A 27,980-nucleotide genomic window follows, 5' to 3' on the forward strand; every position below is an offset into this window, starting at 1 on the left:
CTATATTTGTACTTCACCAAAGAGGCGTCATTCAATCCTGCCAGCTGCCTATCGTAGGAGCATTTCAAGGATGACAGACTCCACCTTCGCTCATATCTTTTGAACAGTCTCTTCACTGTCCTGATACTCCTATATTCTGCTGTAATCAATAACCATGCACTATCATTAAAAACAGCTCAAACGTTTGAAGTCAGTTAGAAAAATCTTACTCATAAGCATTTATAAACATAAATGCTTATAGATCTGTAGATTCAGGCCTTTCTTCTTCTTGAAGACGTGCAGACTGCAACGCTGTCTCCAGGTGGAAAACAGGAGTGATACACCTGCTGTCAGGCCTGCAGGTATCAGGCTTGTGATGTTCTCCTCTGTCTTATAGTGGACAAAAATTATTTTTTAAAGTGGCACAAATAATTTGTGTGGCATCTTATTTGATGCAGAACACCTGATTGTTCTGTAAATAGCTGGAAATGGTTATTTAAAAAAAAAACAAACCCAAAAAAACCCTTGGATGCATTTTTAGATCAATAGCTGCAAATAACTTTCTTGTTTACAAAACTTGTGCATAGGTTTTGTTGTGGAAGTTTTTCCACTTAAATAAAGCCTGCAGACGAGCGGTGAGCGGTAGCCAACATTCTTTAATCCGGACACACAAAGACAACGGACAACCAAGCTTGATGGAGAGCCTGCATGACCACGGGGCAGGGTCAGCAGAGTCTCACTGAGAGTAGTGTGTCTCTCAGTTAAATACTTTCTCCATGAACAAAAGGCAGTACACAGCTGTTTCACACCTTCCCAGAGTCCTTGCAGAGACAAAAGACTCTTCCTGTGAAGTGGTCTGCCTCCCCCAACTTCCTAACTAGACCCCCACCATTTGTCTTACAGTATGGGTGTCAGACATGTTAAAATCCAGTGGCACCAAGGCATTACAATAAAATAATGTGATTAATACATAAGTGAAAGAAATTCCTATACAATCCCACCCTTTGATTCTCAAATCAAGAATCACATTAAAACCAGAATTTCTTTCCCGACATTCTGTATATCACATCAACATTATTTTACACTCAAAGGAGTTTCACACTGTGTATCCTAACTTCACTGGTCTCCCACCACCCTTTGTTCATCTTTAAACTTCCCCCCAATCTAAGCTCTCACATGCTAATGGCAACAACAATGATACAGAGGAAAGGTCTTTTCCAGAGTGTCAAAGTACTTTGCATGGCAAAGTGAAAAAGCATTAGATGGTCATTCTCAGTTCCCGATCATGGCTCCTGGTGTCTGTGCCATTTACAGAGTTGTAATTCCAACGCTGATCTCCCTCTGTGCTGTCACCTTTGGAGCTTGGCACGCTCTCTCCATCCCTCGATTTCCATTCCAACGCGGCTGTAGATTTAAGGCAGAGCACGTCGTACACCTTAGTTGTCTTCCTCAACGTCAACGTAGAAACTTTTCATTTTATTTTAAGATTTTGCTGTTCAAAATCTCCTCGTGACAATCTTTTGGAAGCCCAGTGGTGCAGCCCACTGTCGTTTGTCTGCTGTCCTGCAGATGATCCCTGCTTCTCACTGGTCCTGTTGAAGCGTTCTCTCCCGGTCGTGGTCTGTATCTGCGTCAATCCTTCCATATCCCTCATGTCACGGTCTCTGTAATTTAAAAATGAAAGCTTCCACGGAAAACCCTCTTTTGCCCTATGTCAGCTTAGCACAATTAGACATGCACAATGAAGTTGTGCATTGTCTCTTAAAAATTCCCCAGGGATTCTCCCCTGAAGTAGCTTCACTCCAGGCCCTGTCGTAAGAAAACATTAGCCAGTGGTGTGTCCTGCTGTAAATCATGTGATTGGATCATATGATTAGCCCTCTGCTGTGAAAAAGTGATGTTAGCGCAGCGCATCTGTATGCACACTTTCTCACAGTGACCTCTGCACTGTAAACAATACAAGGTCATGGAAAACACACTGCTGGTAAATTCAAAGACACAGAAAGTGGCGATTAAAGGTTAAGTCTGCATGCCCCAAAGGTCACGCAACCTGTTGCTGTCATCTTTCTGCTCCTGTAAAAAGAAACATACATACATACATCCACCCTTTTGTCAGGTCAAGGTGGAGGTGCAATCTTGCATTCTGGTGTCAAGTCAGTCAAAGCTTTTGTCAGTCCAGTCAGTCCCCATTTTTTATTTGCTGACAGTAAAACCTCTCGTGACGCAATAAGTTTCTACTGCCAGCAATGATGTCATTTCAAAAAAAGAAAAATAATTTAGACTGGATTACATCGCTGAATCCTTTTTGGCAGGGACTTGTTTTCTGATTGTCCCAAATAAGTGGCTTTCTCCCGAGCCCATTTAAATTTTTTGGAGAAACTCACTTGCGATTGTTCAACATGTTGTGTAGCGCTTTTGATTCCGATCTTGTAGGCCTGCTTCAAAAGAGAAAATTGCCAAACAAAAATCTCAGTGCACTGTTAAAAATCAAAAAACATGAAGGCCTCTTTTTAGAAGTTGTCTAAGCATACTCTCTTGAATTATAGATCAAAACAAAACTAATTGGTAGGTTAAAAGTGGTACCAAAAGAAAATGCAAAGAAAATGCATCAGCCAAGTAAATCCCCAAAACTTTCATCCACCAGTCACACCTCACACAACAATATTCTATTAGATAATGAGTTCTGTTTTTCCCCCGTGTACCCAGATGTGTGTTATGATAAGACCTCCCCCACACATCAGAAACCAGAAACTCAATAGCCTATTGGTCCCCACTCATCTGACCCCCCTGCAGCATTCTGTTCACCCCTGCAATGATTCAATCATCCTTCCCCAAAATAATACTAGTTCACTAGTCTATGTATCACTTCTTAACCCACTAAGTGAACCGGACAAGATGATGGTAACAGCAATGCATGCTTAAAATGCTATTTGGTCTTCATGAGCTTCATTGCGTGTGTTTGTGTTAGTAGGATTAATGCATTTTTCTGTTTGTGTAATTTTGTGTACCTCTCCTCTTTGCGGTGCTCCAGACACTTTTCAATTCTCCACGCAAGGCAGTCGTTTTTCTTCCCAGTTTCCTAAACCCAAATTTCATTCCCACACTAAAACAACCTTCCTCCATGTTCTCCCCTGCTCCTTCCACTGTGGTCTCATCTCATCTCTCCCGCTTGCAGCAGTCCAGTGAGAGTCAGTTTTCTTTCAGCTTCGTCCTGTGTTTTCCACTGTCTCATCTTGCCATTTTGCTCCAAAAGTGGCAAATGTCCAACTCAGACAGTCTTTTCAAAGGTCCATTCACACACAGTGAAATTGCAGCTCGTTGGAAATGCACATCCATCCATCCAGTCATGATGATGCCATTTTTCTCCTTGCTGTCGCTGTCTTGCACAGCTGCTGTTGGACCTTTTCTTCACTGCTCAGGATACTGCTGTGAGCTCTTGATATCCATCTCGTTGTTCTGGAACTGCATTTCTTGTCTTCAGGGAGAGATTCTTGGAGCTTGTGTTCTCAGGGTGACAAACACATGGAAGTTAAGCTGTAAAACAATTCAGCCAAAACTTGGTTTGAGTGTTTCTAATGGTGTTGACCTATAATTTTCCCGACTGCTGAACGTGGAAAATTGATCCGGGTCTGCTCTTCACCTGCAAGTGACACACTGAGACATTTTGATCATTCTTCTCATTGCTTAAAACAACACGTCTCCCCTCTCTGGCTCTGAACTCCCTTTTCTTAAAAACCCAGAGAGATTGTAGTTGTTCTACACTGAAAATCACCCTCTTCCTATTTTTGCTTATTTTCATCAACAATTCTGCTAAAAAGGAATTTTTTGTGTGTCAACTAGGGGAGCTGGTGGCCTGCAGTACCACCCTCTCCCGCTAATTGGAAACAACTTTTACACAATTTCTACACTCCTCTCTTTTTTTTTTTTCTTTTCCTTGTTTTGTTCCCCATTTTCAAAAATTTGAACCCCATTTTCTCTTTTTTTTTTTTTTCCACACACACAACAACTTTTCCCACACATCCATTCTCTGCAATCTTACCCACCACACATTTACTCAGTTCTTAACATACAGTCACACATTGAGTTTTGTCCCTGGCCGCCTGGTGGAAGGCCTGCCGCTTTACTGGATCCAGTTTCCCATTACTACACAAGGCGTCCCCCATGAGGTCCCTTGCCTTCTACGGACCAAGGAACGAACACCGCCACTCTGCGCACTGTAGTACGCAGAAATGGTCCCCGACAGTGTACCCGAACCGCCGTTCCTGTGGCGTACTTGGACCGAACACAGGTCTGGGCCGGCTTCTCCCCAACTGCGTGTTCAAACCACTGTCCTTGTGATGAGCCGTTCCCAACACAAGCCTGGGGTCTCAAACCACCAGGATTTTCCCGACAGTGTACCCGAGTCGCTGTCCCTGTGACGTACTTGGACCGAACACAGGTCTGGGCCGGCTTCTCCCCAACAGCGCACTCGAACCAATGTCCTTGTGATGGACCGTACCCAACACAAGCCTGGGGTCTCAAACCGCCAGGATTTTCCCTCCGGAGACTCGAACTCCGGAGTCGGCCAGCGTTCCCCCCCTCGGCCAGACAAAAAACTCTCCATGACTGTATACAAGTTAGCTACAACTCACCCATCTGCAGGAGTCCCCTCAAAGTTGATGGTCTCGGTGGTGGCTGAAACACACGGCTCCGTGACTCCTCCATTTCCTTTGCTTCAACAGCTGGTAGGACAAAGGTACCTTTTCCCTCAGGGGTGATCAGCCCGTACACGGAAGCGTTGTTCAGCGACCACACGGACCACCCTGCTCACAGCGCCATTCTGTTGTGGAAGTTTTTCCACTTAAATAAAGCCTGCAGACGAGCGGTGAGCGGTAGCCAACATTCTTTAATCCGGACACACAAAGACAACGGACAACCAAGCTTGATGGAGAGCCTGCATGACCACGGGGCAGGGTCAGCAGAGTCTCACTGAGAGTAGTGTGTCTCTCAGTTAAATACTTTCTCCATGAACAAAAGGCAGTACACAGCTGTTTCACACCTTCCCAGAGTCCTTGCAGAGACAAAAGACTCTTCCTGTGAAGTGGTCTGCCTCCCCCAACTTCCTAACTAGACCCCCACCATTTGTCTTACAGTATGGGTGTCAGACATGTTAAAATCCAGTGGCACCAAGGCATTACAATAAAATAATGTGATTAATACATAAGTGAAAGAAATTCCTATACAGTTTTTAAAATTTACAGTTTATATTTGCATTTCAAGTTAATGATTCATTAAACATGTTTGTGGTTGTTACTTTTTTTCTGCTCAGATTTTATGTTTTTTGTCTGATTTTAGATCATTTGTGTTAATACAATATGACATGTGAGGTTGTGCTACTTTTTTTTTAAAAAAAGTAACAAGTAACTATAACCAATTACTTTTTCAAAGTAACTTGCCCAACACTGTGCCTCACATCATGACATTTCCATAAATTGGCAAAAATATTACATTACAAAATGCATTGAAAGAAAATAAAGTGGATTCTTACCATAAAGGTCAGCTCGAGACGTTATATTATGAAAAAGAAAAAAAAAAAGGAAAAAAATTAAAAAAGAAGAAAAAAAAAGAAAAAAGGAAAAAGAAAAGAAAAAGAAAAAAGAAAAAAAAAGAAAAAAGAAAGAAAGTAGAAAAAAAGAAAAAAGAAGAAGAAAAAAAAGAGATGTTATATTATGAATTATTGGAAGGTTATTCAGATTAACACAATAATAATCTAGAACAATGACGCATTCATAATGAATATGTGCTTAAGTGTTCACTGTGTTTGTTTGGCTCATATTGAACTTTTAAAAGATGAAAAGTAAGTAAACACCCAACAGCTTTCAGTCTTCAATTTGCTTTACAGTCAGTTTAACTTGTGACAGCTTCATGTGATGTTTAACAGGTGATTGAGTGAAGTGTAAATGGCCAAAACTAACCTATAGGTGGCAGCAAATGGCTTGCCTTGTGCCCTCTTGCTGGGATGACTGTCAGTTATCCCATTAAAACAGAATAATCCAGGACAGAGAAACTGACACTTTTTACACTTACTCACTACATTTTTAAACAAATGTTATCTCTAATTTCTACTCCTTACATTTTCACAACAGACTCATTACTTCAGGTTCAGCAATACAATTTATAGCAGTTATACAAAGTAGAGTGGCCAGAGTGCAGGTGTAAGTTGTGGTCACTGTACGTGAAAATCTAGCTAGCGCTAAAGAGGAGGAATCAAGAAGGGTAAGTATCAGATAATTTCACATTTCTGTCAGTTCAGAGAAAGAGAGGGAGACAGAGGGAAGGCGGGGCACTAACATAACAAGACAAGAACTATAACCAAACTAAGAAGTACATGAAAATAATATACACAGCAAATGACAGAAATGTAACTAAAAACAAGGCACTGACAAAATCAGACTGGAAGTGCACACTACAGAGATGCAACCTTAAAACACAAACAGAAGAAGAAACAAACACAGAGACACGACTGTCTACACAAGAAGGGACATGGGGCACAGGGCAGGTATGATAACAGAAACCTAAAGACTAGATAACATCCTAAGACTTGAAGATACAAATAATATCGGGGGATTACAAAAGGGAACTTATATAAACCAACAGACAGAACCAGAAACATGAAAAACAAAACTCAGATGTGCTGGAAAATATTATACTGAAAGGATGAAACACTGTAGAGCTAGAACATAAATAACTTCATAAACCCAAGGTAAATCATGAACCCACAAAACTCAAAATACTGGGTCAATGACCCAGGAATCACGACAAGGGTATGTTAAAGGTAAATGGACTAAAACTGAGCACTCAAAGTGCTTTTTATACAACTTGCCTCATTCACCCAGGCACTTTTTACTATGTAAGTGCTTTCCATCTATCATTCACACACATTCATAGTCCAACGGATCCATCCATCGAAGAGCAACTTGGGGTTAGCATCTTGCCCAAGGATCTTTGGCATGCAGACTGGAGCAGACAGGGACTGAACCACCATTAGCAGATGGCCTGCTCTACCTTTTGTCCCATCTCTCTGAGTTTTGTGAATCAAGTGTAGAACACAAACTGTTTCCTGTTGTGGAAAAATAAATTGAGCATCAAAACCAAACTGATTTTCTGAGATATACTGTATTGAAAGAAAGTTAGATTTAGAATTGAGATTTATTGAAAGGGATCAATCCAGCAAGAACAGGGTTCATACCAGCAATGACAAACAGGCAAAATAATAACGGCTCCTTTATAGCCAGTGTGTGGGTACAAGCTTTGTGTTTATCATTATAAACACAGTTTATAATTAGTTTGTTGCAGCTAAATAACAACAGTACACTGAGGTTTAATAAGGTGAAACACAAATTTTTCTACTATATTTCCACCCTTTTAATTATTTCTAATCACTCTTGTAGTATAAAATTTGTATGCAAAATATAGCAGTAATAAGAAAAAGGAAAACCTCCAAAAAAAAAGAGTCATGTAGATTTTTATCCTGTGTAAAAATGATGCAAAAAGTCACACCAATACACAACACAGCTAAAAAAAAACAAAACACTGAACCTCTCAAACCGCACCATCCTATTTATTTAATCAGGTGTCGTCTGTGTTCCTTTGCTAATCCCTCGTGGGTAATGCTCTTGTTGGAGGAGGGCGCTCTTTCACCCCTCACTCTTTTGTTCCAGCACAGCTGTAGGTTGAAAGGGGAGAGCACATTGTACACCCTTGTTGTCTTCTTCATCGTCAATATGGAATTTTTTTTTAACCCTTTGGGTTATTACTGTGGTTCTGTAATCCTCTTGCAATGGCTGACAGGGACCCAAGTGGCACAGCCTTCAACTTTGACTCCTGTCTGGATTGTCAGCAGTACCTGAAATGGGCCCTTCCACCATTTCTCATTCCAGCTGGTTCTCTGGAGATCTCCGATAAGCACCCAGTCTCCTGGTCTGAAAAGGTGTAACTTTGTTTTAGCTGGAAGAGCTGCTTGAACCATACGAATATGTATATGAATGGCCCACAAGCCCATGTGATGCTGGAATGTCTTTTTAGCTACTGCTACTGCTTGCAGTTAAAGGAAGGCCTGCTGGTCTTTGTCCTTCCCCACGTTCCTGCAACAAAACATCCACCCTTTTCATCCGCTGTCTGGGTGAATAGGTTTATCAGGATAGGGTGATCCTAAAGTAGGTGCAGTCTGCAGTGTCAGTCAAAGCTTTGTCTTCACAGCATGCTTAGGTGTCCACTGGCAGCAATATGAGCCAAAGCAGAATCAAATAATAGTAATAATAATAATAATCAAACAATCAAGTCACTATGATTAATGAACCTACTCTGAGCTAATGCTGAGTTTGTTTGGATGTTTTGGGAGGAGAAAGGTTGGAGAAATGTCTGTATTGATATGATCCACTAAGAAAAGGGACACGTTTTTGGAAGTTCTTTCTGGTTGGCCTTTTTTTTTTTACCAGTTTATACTAATGCTAATGCTTTTCACAACCCCTCTAAGTTAACTAGTCCCACAGTCCAATATTACTGAGCACACTACCACCAAGTGTGTATCCATCTCCTGCCCCCCCTGCCAGTTTCTTTGGCACTAAAAAAAAAAAAAACCCCTAATGACAACATTTTATATCTGTTTAATCAAGTGTACGTACAAATGAAAAAGATCATGATTTGGATGATGGCAACCATTTTATATCTATATATCTACCATCTATATTCCTGTCTATGGATCCGCGTTTCATGTCGATCTGGATAGCGTACCGTATTGTCTCTGCTGTTTCATGGGCGCTCTCTGGGTAGACGAGCACTGGAGGTCTCATCATGTTGTGATCTTATCACATGAAGAAATATTCTCCTTTCCCCCACAAAAAAAATCCCACTGCTTTCAATGACTTTTAGTTTTAAAGTTTTATTACCCGACTGGAGCACTGGTTCCACCTCTGTGAGGCTTTGATGATTGTTGACTTGGACCTCAGTTGTCTTGATTATTTGCAGTATGACTGTGACTCAAAAACATGGAGCTCTAATGCGGCTACTGCTTACTACCACTTCAGAGTTTGTTGCTCCAACCGCCCCCCAACATGATCTCTCCCCCTCCCCCCCTCCCCAAGGTCAAGTTGTGAGAATGAAAAACACATTGTAACATTAGCTTAAAAGAAACAAAACATAGCATTTTTCACAGCCTCCTTCCTCTGATAAAATTCCCACTTTTCTGAGCACTTTTTGTACAAGACGTCTTTAGAAAGTTACAAATTAGCATCTGACAAATTAAATTTACCCACCGGTCCATTTGAACCATGCTTTCCTGTGGAGTGGTAAATTTTCCCTGAATTTTGCATTTACCTAGGTTCAAATTAGACCAATGTGGAAATGTGTTACATGTATTCACTTCTAGTTTTTATTTTCCCTGGATGTACAACCACACCATCTACTGGCCATTGACGTCCAAAGACAAATACATAACTCAAAGGTTTGTAGAATTTATTACAATCCCAAGATCATAAACAAAAAGCAGCAATTAGACAATTATGTACAAGTCTATTCATTTTTAAAAAATACTTATGACAAGTTTCAGGTACCAGCCACAGCTTGGCCTCCTCAGTTCCATCTCTGTAAAGTTGCTTTGAAGCGCAGTGCTTTCCCAGGTCATTCTCTTTACAGTACATGTGGAGAAAGTGGACACAGAATATAGTTTCTCAAACAGGGCCTCCTGATGACCACATTTTTTGTGAACAGACTCTTCCGGGGCATCGTCTGGAGAACGGGCGTCGTCTTGACATAGCACAAACAGCTCCTGAGCTCAGCGTTGTGCTATAAAAAGCCAGTACTGTGTGATGGCATCCTGTGGCTTCTTGCTACTCTCTCCCTGTTTCCTTTTCTCATACAAAAACATGTCTGTATCCATCAGGCAGAGAGGTGGGTATAGCGGTACTTTAAGACTTTGTGAGAGGTGGCGGCAGTAGTAGAAGAGGGGCGCACATGAGGAAGGTGCATCTAGGTAGTAACATCTGAAGCAGTTAACACTGTTTACTCTGGCAATGTGATATGAGCAGAGGGTAGCAGGCTGTAAAAGTAGTGCCTGCTGCTGTAACTATAAATGATAACTTTACTTATGAAACACTGTGCACTTGAGAGAGTGGAAAAACGTTCCGCTACTGTAGACGACGTCTTTCACAGTTGTTACATCATCACATGGTTTTATTCTCTCAGGTTTGCAAAGGACCTGGGTAACTTACCTCATGAGAATAAGTTTGAGTGATGTTGCTGCATACCTATCGACTGTAGAACGATAACGATTCAGGTCTTTGGCTGTGGGTAAGTAATCGCAGTGGGAAATGTACTGAGAGTATTATCCTTCAGGGACTCCTTAAAGTTACTCTATTTAAGGTGGCGGTGTTAGGCATGTGGCTGCAGCAGTAGGGGTCTCCTCGCGCTCTGACCGGGTCCTGCTCGGCCAGAGGGCGAGACGCCTGATGGAGGCTGGGTGGACTTGCACACAGTGCTACTGCAGAGAGTGCATGAAGGTGTCCAGGTTGTACTCTGAATCGTACTGCTGCTGGTCCCACAGCTCTCCCAAGCTGTCCAGCACTGACTTCATGGAAGTCTTTCCTGAGGTTGACGATGACTGCTCGCCCTTCTCAGCCTTCTCACCCTTATCCTCCTGAAACACATTTACAGACAAGGGAGTTCAGCCAAACACAGGGGAAAGATGCGTGCATGTGTTAGTGGAGAACATAAAAATTTGACTGTTATTAGAAATCAGTAACAATAGTACAAACACTAGAGGACAGAGCTGCTCTCTACTTTGAGCTCTCACCTTGTCGAGTGTGAAGAGGTTGAGGAGCTGGTCTGTGCCCATGCTCTGCAGGCTGGCGTTCTCTTGGCTTATAACAGTGTTAGCAATGCTCATCTTGAACTTCTGCAGTCCCATGATCTTCTCCTCCAGCGTGCCTCGTGTGATCAGCCTGTACACGTTCACCACCCGTTTCTGCAAAAGAAAATGGAATGTATTAAATGCTTTCATGCCAATCTAATTTCAACTGCTTCTCTTTGCATCACTAGCTTTAGACAGCAGCAGCCTCTTGATACAATCCAAGGCTGATCCAATGTGAAACTAAAAAAAAAATCAATTCTTTGCGCAGGATTTGATTGTGCAATTTCAGTGTCAGAGGAAGTTTAAGAGTCATCAAAACAACCTGGACTGCCTAAATCTGTCTACACACTGATATTCTGCAGAGCAAGTGTATTCAACAACAGTACCTGTCCTATCCTATGGGCACGGTCCATGGCCTGCAGGTCCCTCATTGGGTTCCAGTCATGCTCCACAAACACCACGGTATCTGCACCAGTCAGGTTCAAACCCAGACCACCAACATGGGTGGTCAGCAACAGCACATCTATTGATGGGTCATTGTTAAACCTGAGGCACAGAAAGAAGAAATCCTAGTCTTGCATTCATTTAGCAAACTCGCATTGAGCAGACTTCTGTGTTTGACAGTGAGCAACTGTACAGATCAGTCTGCTAACCTGGAAACTATAGAGTGACGTTGGCCGGCCTGCACGCTGCCATCCAGCCTCAGGTATGTGACGGTGGGCAGTCTGGGTTTCAGCAGGTCATGTTCAACGATATCCAGCATACTCTTCAGCTGACAGAAGATTAGCACACGATGCTGGGCCACCACTGCCTCAGTGCCCCCCTCTGATCCTCCACCACCACCGAGTCCGCAGTCCAACAGCAGCTGAGAGCAGAAACGTGTTAGAACGACTGAAGACATGGAACATCTTTGAAATCAGATACAAGTGAATCAAATGGTTGAATGACTGAATACAACAAACTTCCTTAAAGAATCTCTTCTTCCTACAGATCTTTGTGTAAAATCCAAAAAGTTATCAGGATCAAACATTTGGTCCACAGAGGACATGAGAAAGATGACCTGAAGAGTGATATCTCACCTGTTTGAGAGCAGATAGTTTTGGCGCGTGCTGAATGTCTCGCAAGCTTGAGTTCTGTCCTGCGAGCTGCTCAGTGATGCGTTTGTACTCTGGATGCTGAGGGGTCAAGACCAAGCTGGGGTGGTTACACAGCTTCCGCAGGTACTGCAGCGCCTTAAAGAATCAAGACATGAACCCAACTATTAACACGGGGAACCATCAGCAAAGGAAAGACGGTTAAAAACTCACATAAGGTTTTATAAGATGCAAATAATCAAAAAATTTATACAGATTTTAAGATGTCAGTCACCAGGAGGACAAATGAGGAAACTGTGTGACACTGACAAGCAAGAATTTCCTCACTCAAATCTCCAAATGTCAGATTTAAGAATAAAAGGCAAAAGAGAGATTATAAGCCTACAGTTTTCATGAGCAGGCCACTGTTTTGTCTGTCTTATATTCTGCCATGGTGTGGAAAATATGTGGGGGGTTTGCAGGCACCATATTCTGCTGCATGAATATTTAAGAAACATTTGCTTTTCCATTTACCAGAAAGGAACAATTCAAAGCTACACATTATGTTCAGGACAAACTTTCTTCACATATGAACCGCAAAGACCACATTTATCAAACCACACATACCTGGAAGACATGGCCTGTGGCCTTCAGCTTGGGCTTTTCCTCCTCCTCTGTAGAAGCTACAGAGATGCTGTCATCCACACTGGCCTTGGCTCTAGACTTTGCAAAGTCTTCATACAGCTGAACCTGCAGGCAGTGACGAAGCCAAAATCAATAAAACTGTGCCACTAACAAGTTTTACCACCATGAATTCCAACCACGACTTCGCAAACACACATTCCAACTACTGTTCATCATACTAATGTGGAATGTCTCCAAGGTCATTATAGGTCAATACCTGTAGAGGGCTCAGGTTGCAGTAATAGTCCTGAATTATTTTAGGAGGAAGATCCTGGAGGACATCCTCCTTCATTCTCCTCAGAAGGAAGGGTAGTACCTGTCGATGTAGGGCCTCCATTGCCAGGACTCCTACATGGAGAAGGCAACATTAATGGTAGGCCATATTCAGTAAGAGTAACCAGACAGAATGAGAGAAAATCTAATATTCTGTCTGAAAAAACAAACAAACAAAAACTAGGGGGTTCACATACCTGCCTCCTGCTCCCTCGATGAGCTTTTGGCGTCTCGGCTGGCTAGGATTGGTTTACCGTACCGTGCAGCAAACTGCCTTTCTGTTCCGAGGAAGCCCGGCATTAGGAAGTCGAACAACGACCAGAGCTCCAAGACATTATTCTGAAGTTAGAGCATTAACATTATTCCACTCTGAGCTGCAGAAAACATGAAAAGAATGGAAATCTCCATCTCCTTTTAAGATCAAAAAGGAAGCCTCACCTGAATGGGTGTTCCTGACAAAATGACTCGGAAGTTGGCAGCCAATTGTTTTATGGCTTTGGACAGTTTGGTTTTCCCATTCTTGATCACATGACCCTCATCGAGGATACAGTAATTAAATTTTATATTTCTAGAAAAGTAAAAAGATATAAAATCACTTTAAAATGCAGAACAGAAAACACAAAAACAAACAGAGAGAAAAAAAATCCTTTGGAGTAGCACTCACCTAAAAAAATCTATGTCATTTCGGACAACATCGTAAGAGGCTACTACAAGATTGTGTTTTTTCACTTGGTGTTGTAGCCTGAAAAGAAGTACATGTTTAGTTAGCTTCAAATAAATGCATTTATCTCTACCCACACACAAACTGTTCTTCCTCACTTATTCAATTTTACAAAAAAAACGAGAGCATGAATCATTCTCCTGCAGTAAACTCTGACTAATCCTTACCGCATCCGCTCTGTAGGAGGCCCAGTGTAGTGCAGCGGGTTGAGGTACTCTTTGGCGCAGAACTTGCCCACTTCGTCCACCCAGTGGCCAGTCAGCGTGGGAGGACACACCACCAGAGAGGGCAGGGGGCTGCAGTCTGCTGCTTTAGTCTTGGCATATTCCTGTGCCCTGAAGAATACACACACACACACACACACACACACACACACACACACACACACACACACACACACACACACACACACACACACACCAGGCTGAGTCACAATTTCTAACACAGCGCTTCAAACATGAGACTGGATCAGAGATTTAAAGGTCAAAGATCAAAGGCAGATTTAAGAAGTGCACCGAGCCTGGACAGACCACCGCTGGTGTTCAAGCTGTCAAACCATATTCTGTCTTTTATTGGGCAATAAGGCATGTGGACGAGTAATACCTATAAAAATTATTCTCGTGGAGGTTACTCGTGTTTTGTCTGCATTTAAACCACATTAAAAATGGGCGTAAAACAACTCACACTTATCAAGCCTCTGACAATGACTGCATAGAGTAGCATATCACTGTTTAAACAGATAATATATTTGTGCACGTACTCCATCTCTGTAACACTGCTGTTAGTACCTGAGGTAGTGATCGCCTGCCAGAATGCAGATGGACTGCAGCGTCTTGCCGAGACCCATGTCGTCACACAGGATCCCATGCAGCTTGTATTTGTTCAGGAATGCTAACCAGTTCACTCCATCCTGCAAGATTAAACACACCCAAGCTCAAATACCACAACACTGAATATCAATGTTTCACTGGTTAATCATACTAATAATTAGACAAAAGTCATCAAAACAATCTCTTCAATGACACCCATCAGTTTCAGTGCCTATGAGTCAGTTACAGTAGTGATGCTGAGGATGTGGCAGCGATTTCAGCAGCATTTCAAACAGGATGCACAGCACTTCTGTATTACAGAGATGGATTGCTGTTCTCAGCAGAGCTGCTAGAAGCCAGTTCAAAGAAGAGCCAGCACATTTACTTAACCTCCATTTGACTGCTTTAAAATTTACTGTAAAGTAAACCATTTGTTGTCAGCATCTCTGTCTATGTTGCCAGCCTGCCGCATTTAAGGGAACCTCACTCTTTAATGTGGCAGAAATACGGTCACACTGGAGGTGATGAGACAGCTCAAGCACTAAAATTTTCCAGAAGTTGTTTGTGTGTCAAAATATCCACAGGATGGGCATCCTTAAACATGACACAAACCTGCTGGTACTTCCGGAGCTCTGCTTTAATGGGCACCGGGATTTTGTAGTTCTCCAACTTTCTGCCATCTAGCAGCTGCTCCAGGAAGTGACGTTCTCTAGCTTTCTGCCGGATCAGGTCAGCAGACATGGCAGGAGGGTCTGGTATACCCGCCTGGTAGAAAAGAGGAAAATACATTACTCAGAGTCCAAACCAGAGGTGTCAAACATAAGGATAGGGGGCCAAAATTGGCCCAGCAAAGACTCCAATCCTGTCCACTGTACAGCTGTGGAAAATGTAAAGGTAGGTACAAATTCTGGACTTTCACAAGTTTTACAGCTTTCTTACTGATCAGGATTCATGGCGACAGATTTACTAAAGTACTATTTCTCAGCAGAAATCCTGAGATGTAATGATGCAATAGTACTTCTTTTTCTAATATACAACTACCCCAGGGATCAAGTTTGTACTTAAACTTCTATACCCTGTATGTAGGTCACAGTGTAAAAGGAGTTTGACATCCCTGATGTAAACATTAAATAATGATTAAAACTGCATTTTAGCCTGCTGTCTGGGTGCTCGTACCTCTAGTGGCAGCAGGCGGATGAGTGTAGCAAAGCACTGTGTGGCCATGAAACGAATGCTGTCGCTGGGGTCGCTCATACGGCCTAGCACTGGTACTACCAGCAGCACGATGTAGGGCACAATGTCCACATCCAGCTGCTCCATGACACCTGCAGGAGTCTTGGTCAAGGACAGTAAAATACAGCACAGGAATACACTAAATAAAGGCACAAATAAATCAGTTCTGGAGTGCTCTTATATCAGAAAGATAAAAAAAACCCTGAAAGGTAATGTCACTGAAGGATACAGGCTAAAGCCTCGATGGCGCCTTCTTGTTTGGTGCAGTCATCAATAGCAGCTAACCAGGGTAATACACACTCAAGGAAACTGTTCATGGTCTCCAGTGTGGCTATCTTGCTAAGCACACCAACACAGCGTGCTGCCATGTGACGTACTGCTGTGTATGGGTGCTGCAGGCAGGTGAACAAATGGGGCAGGTGTTCCAATAACTACAGGGAAAAAAAAAAGTCCAACAATCTCCATAAGATGTCACTGATTCCAAATCCATGATAATCATAAAAAAATGATCAAAGTAAATCAGTCAAAATGGATCAAACTTACCAAAGGCTTGAGTTCGGCAGCCATGGCTCCTGCCATGACTTCCAGTACTTGTAGAGAGTTGACCAATTCCTGAGCTGCAGCGTCACCCCTCTCCAGCTGGGCCTGCCTATCTACAACACATGAAACACAATGATTCAGAGTAATAACTCTGTACATCTTAACTATGTGATAACATGAAGGATATAGAGAATCGGTTCGGTGAAAGGAGGCCTTTCATCCCACTGATCACTGACTCGTGAGACTCTATACAGCTTTTAGTTTCTAAGATATCTACAATTAAATCTAAAATAGCACAGTTTATGTTCCTAAGTGACAGTTACAGGTCTTAATTCGTGAAAATCAAGGTGAAGATATTTTCACCAGTGTCTATCCAAGATCAAAATCTGATCAACATAATCAACATACCAATGCACTGATTTTCTGTTGCCACTGACGTCAGTGGTCCCACCGTATTCTCCCAAAGATATGGCAGAGACTTTGTGAGGTCTGCACCAAAGTGCCGTGCAATAGTTGTTAGGGCGAACTCTGCACCTCGTCTCTGAATAAGAAATGACTTCCTGCTCTGAAATGAAATGATAGAAAAAAGACCAAGAACAGTAAAGACAACATGACGTTGTTGGTTTTAAGCTCAATGTGTGGAAAATGTACTTTAGTTCTTCTGTACCTCATCATTCTCTGAGCTGATGGTGCTGCCAGGAGGAAGCTCTGTGGTTGGGTTTTTTGGGGCTTTAGGAGCTGGACCTCTCTTACTGGTGATGGCAAACGCAGCTCTTTGGTGGCGATACAGAGTGATGATACCTCGAGATTTATTGACCATGTGATGCATGCCGTCTTTCTCCAAGCCACCCCCTGAAAGCATGACAATTAAGAAAATCATCAGTGTTAACACATGATTTTTATATTCACGAGTCAAACCTTTTAAAACATCACTGAAACCCCAAATTTAAAATCCTGTTTGTAGCTGACAGACTGAAAATAGAGCCAAGCTTCAAAAGGTCTCACCTTTGGCATTTTCCTGTGTCGGAGGTACGGGGCAAGCAGATGAGGGCGTGGTTGCAGAGTCCACACAGGCTGAGGCACAGAGGTTTTTGATGATCTTAGGGTTGGGGCATGGCGAGCGTCCGGCACACTGTTGAAGCAGCTTGGCTATAAAAGAGGCAGCATAACCTTGGATCAGGGTGTTCTCCTCCCTCTTGATGGCCTCCATCAGAGGCCTGACCAGTGGGTTCAGTTTGTCGGGGAGCACCTGCAGGTTAATTACGGCACAGGCTGCGATCATGTGCACGCGCAGATGCAGCTGCTGCCATTCTGTGCTGGTTTCCATCACAGTCGCTTGAGCCTGCTGTCGTTTGCTGTCCAGGGCTGGCCACTGTTTGGACTTTACATTAAACCCTGCTGTTGACTCTGCAAAGATGGTGGTTACCTAGGGAACAAGCAGGAGGGGGATAAAGGGTGTGACTGAAAAGGGTCTGATGTGTTACAGGCTGCGATATCCATTAACCTTCGAAGCCAAGAATTGTTACAGTTTTTGATCAAAAATCATTCATGGTTTTGTTGAGACACCATACCTAGATGACAAACATGCTGCAAAATCCCAATAAAGATCACTCTGCTTCACCTGATAATCGTGTGTCAAAAGTTTATCAGTGCACATGTGTGTGTACTGACTTACCAGCTCACTGGCTTGATCAATGGTGAAAACGTTACAATTGAGGCGGTCCTTGAGGTCTATGTTGGCATCAGCAAGCAGTGCAATCAGCTGCTTGCACTCATTCTGCATGCGTGTGAAGGGGATGGCGATCTCATCATAGTACAGCTGCTCAGACAGAATGGCCAGAAGACGAGGCAGCACGGTGGATGACACCAACTGACAATCCTGAAAAGATACGAGAGAAATCCTTTCAGCTTCTGAAAGCCCGATTCTGCTTTGCTGCTAAGTCAATAAATCTTAATCTTATTTAACAAAAAAAAAAAAAAAAAAAAAAAAAAATTCTCAACAGCTGAATTTTACCTTCTGCAGTGCAGCCCAGTCACAAAGCACTAATGCCACTGCGATTCGCTGCAGGGCAGACTTGGAGTTGAGATGGAAGAGCAATAGCTGAGCCAAAGATTCTGCTGGTCTGATCTCCTGGGATGCAGCATTGAGTTGAGGGTCACAAATACACCGACACAAAGCCCCCAGCAATCTGGATTACAGAGGTACAAAAAGAGCAGTCAGTGCAAACGCAACCTTGATCACTTAGTCAGCAATTCCAGTTATTTCTTGAGAGTTAAAGATCGTTAAGTTAAAGACTTTTCTTCCCAATATAACTATGAAAACTTACTTGGCAGCCATAAGTCGAGCACGGACTACTACATAGTCCCTCGTAACTGGGTCATCTGTCACCGTCTCTGCACCCGCTATATATTCCTGAACAGTTTCCTTCACCTGACTGCTTGCTTGACGTCCCTTTGTGCCACATTTATCCTGTTTGAACAACACGATATTAGTTAAAGTTTGTTTTATTTCAGAAGATGCCAAATCTACATGTTTGACGTGGTTTTAATTTAAGAGTGGAAAGACACCTTCTGTAGACATTTGTCTGCTTCCCTTCTTTTAACACTATTAATTCATTACATGCAAAGCAAACCTGTCCGTCCCAAGTTCTTTTTATTGTTCCTCAGTTCCACCACACCTCGTTAAACCGGCATTTAAGCCACTTGGTGGGTGGGTGCACGCTTCTGTGTGCCAGTGCATCCTCTGTCTCTTATTTCCTCCTCCAGACGGTTAAGGTTTAAGCTCCACTGGCTCAAAAATGCAGAACATGGCTGTAAGACTCTTATTGTCTGCCAGTCTGTAACCTAGCAACCACAGCAAGGTGCACTGACTTGTGTGATAGGGAATCTGCATTATTTGCATGAACCTATTGATAAAAATAGAAATGGAAACACTGAACCATTCCAAATTATGTCATGCTGACCTTTTGTTTAAATGTATCATATTAATTCCTGTCACTGTAAAATTGCTCCTTCCTACTTCTAAAACAAAAGATACGCTGAAAATAAAAGTTTTTATGTGTATAAAGATAAAGTATACAACCTTGGAGCGGGCTTTTACTTCCAGCAGCATGTTCAGGTCTATTGGAATGTGGGAAGCTTGCATCATGAGACAGAGCCAGGCACCCATCCATGGACAGCTGGCTGCTACCACATACTGTTGGGGGGCCTGAGACAGCAGCTCCATCCACACCTGCACATAAAAGACGCAGATTAACAATGCAAAAAAAATCAAAAGTCTCCCATATGTGCTATCCAAAATTAACATTTACATTAAAAATCGACAATACAGCATCGTCTGTATTGTTCCATCTGTGTTTTATAACCAAAGTTGGACAGAGTTTGTCATTTAACCCAAAGTAGTTAGGTGAGTCATGTAACAAACCTTTAGGATCAATTCAAGGATTTCCTCATTGCTCTCCAGTATGCAAGACTGGAAGATATGCCGCAGCATATCTTGTAGGATGGGATTTATCCACGCTGCACAGCTCTGAAACAGCAAAACCACAAAAACACCACCTTATTATTAGGGATACAATTCAGTTTGAAGCTGGATTAAGAGCTAAAAAACAAAACAAAAGAAATATGTTGCTCATATTTTTGTAAATACATGTAGATGTACTATCCGATTATTACTGTTAGATCTTTACCTGGTCAGCTTTAGACAGTAGTGTGTAAAGCGTTTCCAGTGCTGCTCGCCTTACTGATGATATAGTGTGTCTCAAGAATGGCCATACCCGAGGAACCAGAACAGTTAGTGACTGCTGCATGCTGGGATGAAGAAGACAAATAAAAAAAAAAAGGGGGGGGGCAAATTACAGACAGGATGGCAATGCAAGGACATTAGTAAAAAGTGCATGAATGTATGCCATGGCTAAAGAGTTGGCGCTCGTCTAATTTTGTGCTTGTGGTTCTGTGGGGTGTATTGTCTGTTTGTGTCCTTTTATGGAAAATTAGGTCATTTAAGAAGCGTTTAACACAAAATTGTGGTGTGCAGTACTGTTGTGAGTTGGCTTTCACCCCAAGTTACTAATAATGTCAGTTAATGTCAGGTCACTGACAAAATTCTATGACAGTACTTAATGCTCTTATGAAGACACCCTGCAAAAGCTGTGTATGGTTTGGGGTCAAGGTTTGAAATATGGAATCGCTGGAACCAATTTCTGGTATTGTGAGTCTCCTATTATTCAATAAATCAACAGTATTTTTTGATATATTACTTTATTAGTCTCTTTTTTTGCATAAGCTTGAAACTGACCTGCATTGTCGAACCTGTGGATAGGTTAGCAGCGAGGACAGCAAAGTCATAATACTATTGGTGGAAGCAGTGAGATCGTCCAGGTCTAAAAGTGCATCCCATAGTGTGTTCACTATGAAGGGTACCTGAGAGACATTACGTTTTCAGACTAAATTAAGCAACAAGGACAGCAGAAAGTTTAACTACTAACAGAATGCACATTTCACCACAGAGTTCAAACTGAACTGAAAACTGAAACTCTGGTTTTGTTTCACACCTTATTGGGCAGTAGCTGCACCAAGCCCCTGACCACAGGGATGAGGGCTGCAGCTGCCACGGCCCTGACATCGTCATCCAAGTCCTGTAGGCCGTCTGTGATTGCAGGGAGCACACGGGGAAGTAAAACAGCAATCAAGTCCTTCGACACAAAAGAGAAGATGAAAATCAGCATGTGTGTATACGGCATCAGAAAGTGAGATAACAACGAGAACATATGCGTCCAGTCTGAAAAAAGCTTTTTGTCCAAGTATAAAACCTCCTGTTCCCCACAATTCACATTCATGGCCACACGCTACTCGAATCAAATACAATGTCGAATCTTGCTATTCTTATTCAAAGCTCATCATATGCACAGTGATAGAGAGGGTGTACCTGACGAACAGCCAAGGTATACTTGATCCCCAGCAGGCCTCCATGACGCACCTCCCACTGGTCCTCTTTCAGCAGCTTCAGTAGGACATCTACCGTCCTCGATACACCAGATTCATTCATGTGGCGAAGGGCCACACCCAGTGTCTGAGCACACGTCTCCCTAACAGGAGCCACTACCTGTCAAAAGGAAGAGGGCAAGATTGTAATAGAAAGAGTTAAATCAAAGCCAAAGACACAGATTGAGCTAAGTGACACACATCTGACAAACATAAGTCCAAACATAAGTAAAAAGTTTGACTTCCTCCTACAGGCTAAACATGGTAACACACTGTCACAGTCAGACCTCAATTCCCTGCATCTGTGAAGTCCTAGTTCATGCTAAATTAATAATTTATTGAGAATTTACTTTAATTTCTTTGAAAACAGTGATTTTGGAAGGAATTTTATAAAGAAATGTAGCACCCAATCAAAAAAAATGTTTATTATATACATGTGTCACACTTGAAAAACCAGTAACCTTTAGCATTGTCCCTACACAGCCTGCAAATTCCTGGAATGGAGATTGCTGAACCTTTCAGTAAGGGACGTAAGGGAATGTACAAAGAAGTGGAAAAACTCTAGGACAAATATGTTCAAAAAATATTTGTGGATAAACAAACAAATCTACCTCATCAGATACAAAATCGCCAAAGCGGTCCAAAGCAAAGACACAGAGCAGCCGGATGACCACGTCTTCTATCCATTCCTGATGCTGCCGTAACATCTGCATCAAAATATCAGTACAGTCTGGGTCATGTCTGATTCTCACTCAGCTGTTAAAAAAAAAAAGCCTGAGGATGTGGTTGAGACCTACCTGTTCTGCAGTGCTTCCCACCACCTTCCCTCCCTCAGCACCATGGGACTTGAGGATTTCTCTAAGACCAGTGCCTGCACCATGACGAACCTGAAAAAACAAAAATAAATAAAATAACAACACACACGTGGTTATTCTTTGAGCCCACTCTACCCACTCTCATTCAACTTACATTATCAAGTGAAAATAAGTATTGTGTTTTTACCTCCCACGAGGGATTGAAGAGGTCATTGCAAAGCTCCTCACAGAAGCTCTCCAGAGGCCACTCGTTTGTCTAAGGAGAAAACAATAACGCATCAGCTATCTGACACTGTCATCTATACCAGCTTCACTGACTTGTTTCTGATTGCTTACCTCCTCGAATAGACTGGAGTTATCTGGAACGTTGTCGACTAGGATCTTATGCTCTGTTGCTGGTTGCTCAGTGACTACGTTGGTGGTTTTTCTTCGTTTCTCCTCAGGTTCACCTTCAAAACTGTCGTTACTAAAGGTTAAAGACAAATGAGAGTCACAGGATATGATAACTCTCGAATCTTAAAAAACTGTAAGTACGCTGACAAAAAAAACATGTAAAATACAACACATGCACTCCTACCTCTTTTCATTAGGATCCATGTCTCTGGATCTTTGCTTTGCTACCAACTTGGCCATCCTCTTAGCCTTATTTTTCTGACGACTGCTCATGCCTGGTCGGAACTCTGAGTCGATCAATTCAGCTGCCTGAATGGTCTAAAAAACAAAAGAGTGGTGTTAATTAAGAAATTCCTCCTCTAGTGAATCTCAAAGTGGGGATACTGTTTCAAGAAAACTTTCCAATTATAATAAACAGCAACTCTAAGCTGACAGCATTCCCTCTGCCTATTCACGCACAAACCATTTTAATTTCCTCATCCTGTGCTTGACTTTCTGCAAACAAGTGTTCCAGCAAATGAAGAACCATAGTGACAGTTTCAACAACTGGAAGCTGCCACAAATATTGATGAGGCAGAAATAAAAAAAGATGATGAATCTACTCTATTGCTATGCCGTGCATACTCACAGGAAGTGTGCAGAACTTCACAAAAAGGGCCCACGATATGAAAATCAAACCACATGACCCATTTACAAAAAAAACAAAACAAAAACAAATCTGGCACAGACAAGTTTTTAATACTGCAGTGCAACAGGTGTAGGTATAAACTGCAATAGCATCTTTTAAGCCTAAAAATTTCTGGTTACACTGAGAGGTACGTTTAGGACTTCCCTTTGCCAATTCATTAAACTCAAAGAGACAAAATGTGTGCTAACATATGGTGACTCGAGAGGTCCGAGTGAGACTCACCAAGTGGTTTCCGGAGCTGGATCCAGCTGTGGCTTTGCTTCCGTGTGCTCTGAGGGCATTGGGTTGACAGGTATAGTCCAGGTCCTCGTCGTTGAACAGCTCCTCTGTGTTCATCCCAATAGCGGCACCCATATCTAGACCCAACTTCTTCTGAAGAAGCTTTCTCTGGCATGCAAGACGTTCTTTGGGGTCCATCTCACCTGAGAACAAATGACAGGAAGTTGGCCGGAAACTTTAGAAACTTTGGCTCAAAGTGTATGTAGGCGACAAAAACAAACAAACAAACAAAAGATTTACGTTGGGGCCACATTAAATAAATGACGGACAGCATTATGAATGGTCTTGAATGTCATATTGAACTTGTTAAATTTAGTAAACAGTAAAATGGGACCAGGAATGAGAAGTCAAATGAGGCCAAAGGGAAACGACATTACGTGCGTTACGACATACACAGGAACTTCAAATTCAAATGACCACCAAAAGATAACAACGAACAACTTTCTCCTTTCAAACTGTATTCAAATTTGTAACAAAGCAGTCTTACTGGTCAGGTTTGACCGGCATTTGTCCGAACACATTTCAACCTGTTACAATGGTCTTCGTTTTAAATCAAAAACTTTTTAGATAATGTCTTTCCTCAATGGAAAAAAACAAGCGGGAAAATACAGATTTAAAATCTTCCACTTTGGTAAACGTCACATACGATCAGACAAGAGGCCGTGCAGGTTCAGACGTGTGTGCATGGGAGAGGGTGTAACAGCATAGATGTCATTGCAGCTGAAATAATATTTGAAGAGTCACTACAAACCAGTTTTGTCATCCTGCAGCTCAAACTCGGCCCCAGCAGATCCCAGCAGAGACGCCCCGTGTTTCAGCAGGCGAGAGATGTCAAAGTGGTAGAAACTCAACCGGTCGCAAGATGTTTCTTCTGGAGACAGGTCTTCACAGGACTCTTTACAGAACAAACACAAAGTTTCATAATATTAAATTGTCATTTCAAATGGTGTAGCCAAGTGAAAATGAAAGGGAAGGTGCAATATTCAAATTGTAGGTAAATTAGCACAGAGCATATAACACAGAGGAGGTTATAACTCGCAAAAACAAAAAGACAATGATGCAACATTTCACTATTTTACAAAAATATTAATTAGTGTGAAACTAAACAGACAAAAAGGCATCAATTTGGGGCATGGACACCTACTTTAGGCATCTTTTCCAGTCCACAACAGAGGGCATCATGTGTTAAACCAGTATGTATTCAATTAGATCCTTAAGCACCTAATAATTAGTACGTAAGTTTTCACACAAAACAGTCACTTTATGAACTGATATGAAACCTAAGTCAAACCTATGTGGTCTGAATTTTTTCATAAGCATGTTTGACCAAAAGAATAGATCACTTCACAAAAACAAATGATTATTGTGATGCATATACCTCCAACTCATCACTTAAATATTTTAATGAGAAAGTAAAAACGCTCACCTTCTTTAGGCTTTGGAGCCGGTTTCCATTCAGGAATATTCTTCACAATGGCCTCTACAGCTTGGCCTGCTGCTATACGGGTGTCCCAATTGGGACTCCTTAGATAGGTCAAGACCTTATAAATGACAGAAAAGAGATTGCATTGACTCTTTGTACAATTGGCTGCAAACAGAAAGTTTTAACAGGTACAGCCAAAGAGGTGTACCCAAGATAGCCATATTTTAAGACAGCTGCTGTCAAAAACAAAAACATATAGAGTCTGATCTTGTGATGCACAGGAATTACTTGTACATACTCTGACATTGTCATTTGAAAATTTGCCCATGTTTAAATTTAGCATTCATCACTGCAACTTTATGTATACCTGATTTTAAACTGTGATAAGAGAAAAGCACCCCAGTTAAACCCCATACAATCTCACAAAGCTCAAGACTATAGGATTGTTCTTTATACAATAATTAAGCTCAGCTCATTAATCTGGTTGGAAACACAGACGCTTTAAGACATCATTAATATTCCACACATCTGAGTGTGAGAGCACTTATGGATACTCAGGCTGGTATAGCCAACAGGGTTGTTTAGAAAAACAAACAGACGACATTCTGATACTGTTGGGTTTTCTTTCTCTTTAAGTCCCAACTTGAAGCTGAGGAAAAGTTCACCAGCAACTACACAAAAACAGTTGCAGTCTGCATTACCAACTCTATTTGGTGGCAAACATGCAAAGCAAAAATGGTGTCAAGTCACCAGAAGCATTGCACTACCGCAGACAACTTAAAAATATTGTTCTTCTTTTGCAAGAACTTCTCAAAATATTTGTCATATATGTACACCTTACAGCTATGAAGGTGTGTACACATGAATATACATAGAAAAATATTTTTTTCTGCTCGATAGCCTGTGACAACCCTCACAGCTAATCACAATTATATGAAAATACACACCTTTGATAAGAGGTTATTAAGCTCATGTGGGTGGAGTTTAACCACTTCTCCAAGCTGCTGGGCTGCTGCTTTCCTAGTTACTGGTGTGGTTCCAGTGTCGAGCAGGATAAATAATCGGTCAAGTCTAAAGACAGGTTACAAGAAGCACACACGCACACAAAAGAAAACAAATCAAGGTTGAAAGTAGTCAGTAGAACATCAGCGTGGACGTTCTTGACAGCCACTGTCCAGTCAGCAAATTACACAATGTTTAACAGTGGCAGCAGAACATTCACCTGTTGGGTCACTTAATGTTCAAAGATGATGTAATGAAGATTTGAGATACTGAAAGCATTTTTTTCCTAAGAATGAAGCTCTCAATGTTACCCATTCATATAATTGGAGTTAATTTAAAATTAATTAATTAATTAAATCTGCATCATCCTGGAATTTTACGATCAGTCCATCAGTTTTTGATGCTCTACGGTGCAAATAATTAAAGATGTAAACTAATTAAAAGAGGAGCTGTCACTATTTTATTTTCTTGGCTTTGCACCCAAGTAACCTGCCTAATGATTCCAGTCTTTCACCAAGGTCATTAGCAGTCTATTAATAAAGTGAAGTGGATTAGGGATGTGCAGATATCCCTTCAGGTTCTACAAACACTTAATCTGGACAAGAGATGAACGCACACTAATATACACACAACACGTGGACTCGACAAGAATTTTAGAAATTCTGTTTACAACAAGAATATTTGGAAGAAATCAATAGTCTCTAAAAATCAGTTTTAAAATTTGGACTTAAAAAAAAAACTATCATCGAAGTGTGACTGTTTACGTTTCTAATATTAAGATAACTGGTAAATATTAGAGAAGTAGCTAGCCATTGTTGGAGTCGTTTACTTTCAGAACTTTTCCAGTGCAGCATTTGCTTTGGAATGCAATGGGCTTTTCTTTTGTGTTTTTTAAAATCTTTCAGATGTGGGTGTGTGATTTTCATGATTCACTCTGTGTAATGAACTCTGAAGGCAGAGGAGGTATGAAGGATGTCTCTCCCCCCCCCCCCCCCCCCCATTTTTTTCCCCTTCTGTGTGCACTGTTCCTATGTGACCCCTGTTTAGTGTGCTGTTATGAAAACTAAACTAGCCCCTGAAACACACTTAAGTCAAAATTATCCCTGCCATCTCTGTGTTTTGTTACAATGCAAAGGCATGAACTGGAACACTTAATAAGTTTCATAAAGGATCTTCTTGATCTATAGGGAAAACCTGCTGGGCTGGATCAGAAAACTGGACTTACATCCCATCAGCTACACAGGAGCCGTGAAGTCTTCAGTACCAGAGAAACAACATAACAACAATCCCCCAACAAACTATAGGTGGACTACACCTGAGTGTATTTACGGTTGACTTACAGGTGCAACTGATCCGGACACTGACATTAACTGGTTGTGCATGCAGAGGCGGCTAGCCAGTGGTGGCATCTCTTGTTTGCAAAGCAGCTTTCCTGACATAACTCCACAGCAACGTTAATTAACCTGTACTTAACGCCGGCATCAGCAGAGTGTTACAGAGCACCGGGATGTATTTTAATGTCGCACCTGAAAGTGAACACGAGCCCAAACTTACGGGAACACTTCGAGGGCTATCACAAGAGGCGACCAATTCACACTGTAACATTACACTTGCTAACGTTTGTCAGGCGTCGCCATGCCATTCTCTTCCTAATCAAAAGCTAGCAGGTATTAGCAAGCCCGCTAGCTAATAGCTAAAAAAAAAACTGGGATAGATAAACAGAGCTACTACAGACGTATCTTACCTCGATACAGCCATGGTCAGTTATTGTGGGCACTTCAGCGTCCTACATCCAACAGGCACCCGACAACTTGAAACTTTTCTTGCTACGCTGTTTCCAGTGCGACAGATAACAGCAGACAGAGTCATTAGCTAGCTAGCAGCTACCGCTAGCTGGCCAAGGCCCCAACAGTGTGCTTCTGTCTACCAAAGAGAGCGAGTTCACAACCAATTCATGTCTTCAAAGTTGCCCCGGTCGTCTCTCTGCTGTCTTCTTCCACAAAATATCGCCAAGTACCATTAACATAAAGCCCAGTTCACCCCTCAGAACTCTTCGCAGATAAATATTTTAACCTGATAAGATTTAAAGAGTTATTTTGTTGCACGTTGAGGACAACCCAGAAGACTGTTTTTATATGAGGAGCCATCTTGCATTTATTCCTTCCTCCATAGCAGGCGGAGGCTGATTGGTTACAAGGGT

At 41.9% G+C, this 27,980-nt stretch overlaps 1 protein-coding gene and 1 long non-coding RNA gene across 2 annotated transcripts; both read right to left on the bottom strand.

The window, feature by feature from the left end:
- Window positions 1-615: 615 nt before the first annotated feature.
- On the bottom strand, window positions 616-5,183 carry LOC134640252 (uncharacterized). The gene is made up of 2 exons (XR_010095426.1): window positions 4,611-5,183; window positions 616-1,383 (listed from the first exon to the last, which is right to left on the bottom strand). It is a non-coding gene; the product is annotated as an uncharacterized LOC134640252 (long non-coding RNA).
- Window positions 5,184-9,450: 4,267 nt separating this feature from the next.
- btaf1 (BTAF1 RNA polymerase II, B-TFIID transcription factor-associated) lies at window positions 9,451-27,932 on the bottom strand. The gene is made up of 38 exons (XM_063491294.1): window positions 27,525-27,932; window positions 25,726-25,849; window positions 24,782-24,896; window positions 24,107-24,250; window positions 23,299-23,498; window positions 22,573-22,706; window positions 22,332-22,461; window positions 22,183-22,251; window positions 21,978-22,067; window positions 21,792-21,887; window positions 21,125-21,301; window positions 20,751-20,891; window positions 20,495-20,619; window positions 19,887-20,007; window positions 19,622-19,726; window positions 19,280-19,429; window positions 18,525-18,667; window positions 18,212-18,386; window positions 17,873-18,076; window positions 17,203-17,623; window positions 16,865-17,049; window positions 16,606-16,762; window positions 16,201-16,310; window positions 15,887-16,088; window positions 15,601-15,749; window positions 15,037-15,189; window positions 14,404-14,525; window positions 13,783-13,950; window positions 13,559-13,636; window positions 13,333-13,462; window positions 13,092-13,233; window positions 12,839-12,969; window positions 12,565-12,687; window positions 11,944-12,096; window positions 11,518-11,729; window positions 11,251-11,410; window positions 10,808-10,978; window positions 9,451-10,651 (listed from the first exon to the last, which is right to left on the bottom strand). The coding sequence occupies exons 1-38, from the start codon at window positions 27,536-27,538 to the stop codon at window positions 10,493-10,495; spliced, it is 5,583 nt and encodes a 1,860-aa protein (XP_063347364.1). The 5' UTR covers window positions 27,539-27,932; the 3' UTR covers window positions 9,451-10,492.
- Window positions 27,933-27,980: the final 48 nt, after the last annotated feature.

This window comes from Pelmatolapia mariae, linkage group LG13, assembly GCF_036321145.2.
Source record: "Pelmatolapia mariae isolate MD_Pm_ZW linkage group LG13, Pm_UMD_F_2, whole genome shotgun sequence".
Lineage (NCBI taxonomy): Eukaryota > Metazoa > Chordata > Actinopteri > Cichliformes > Cichlidae > Pelmatolapia > Pelmatolapia mariae.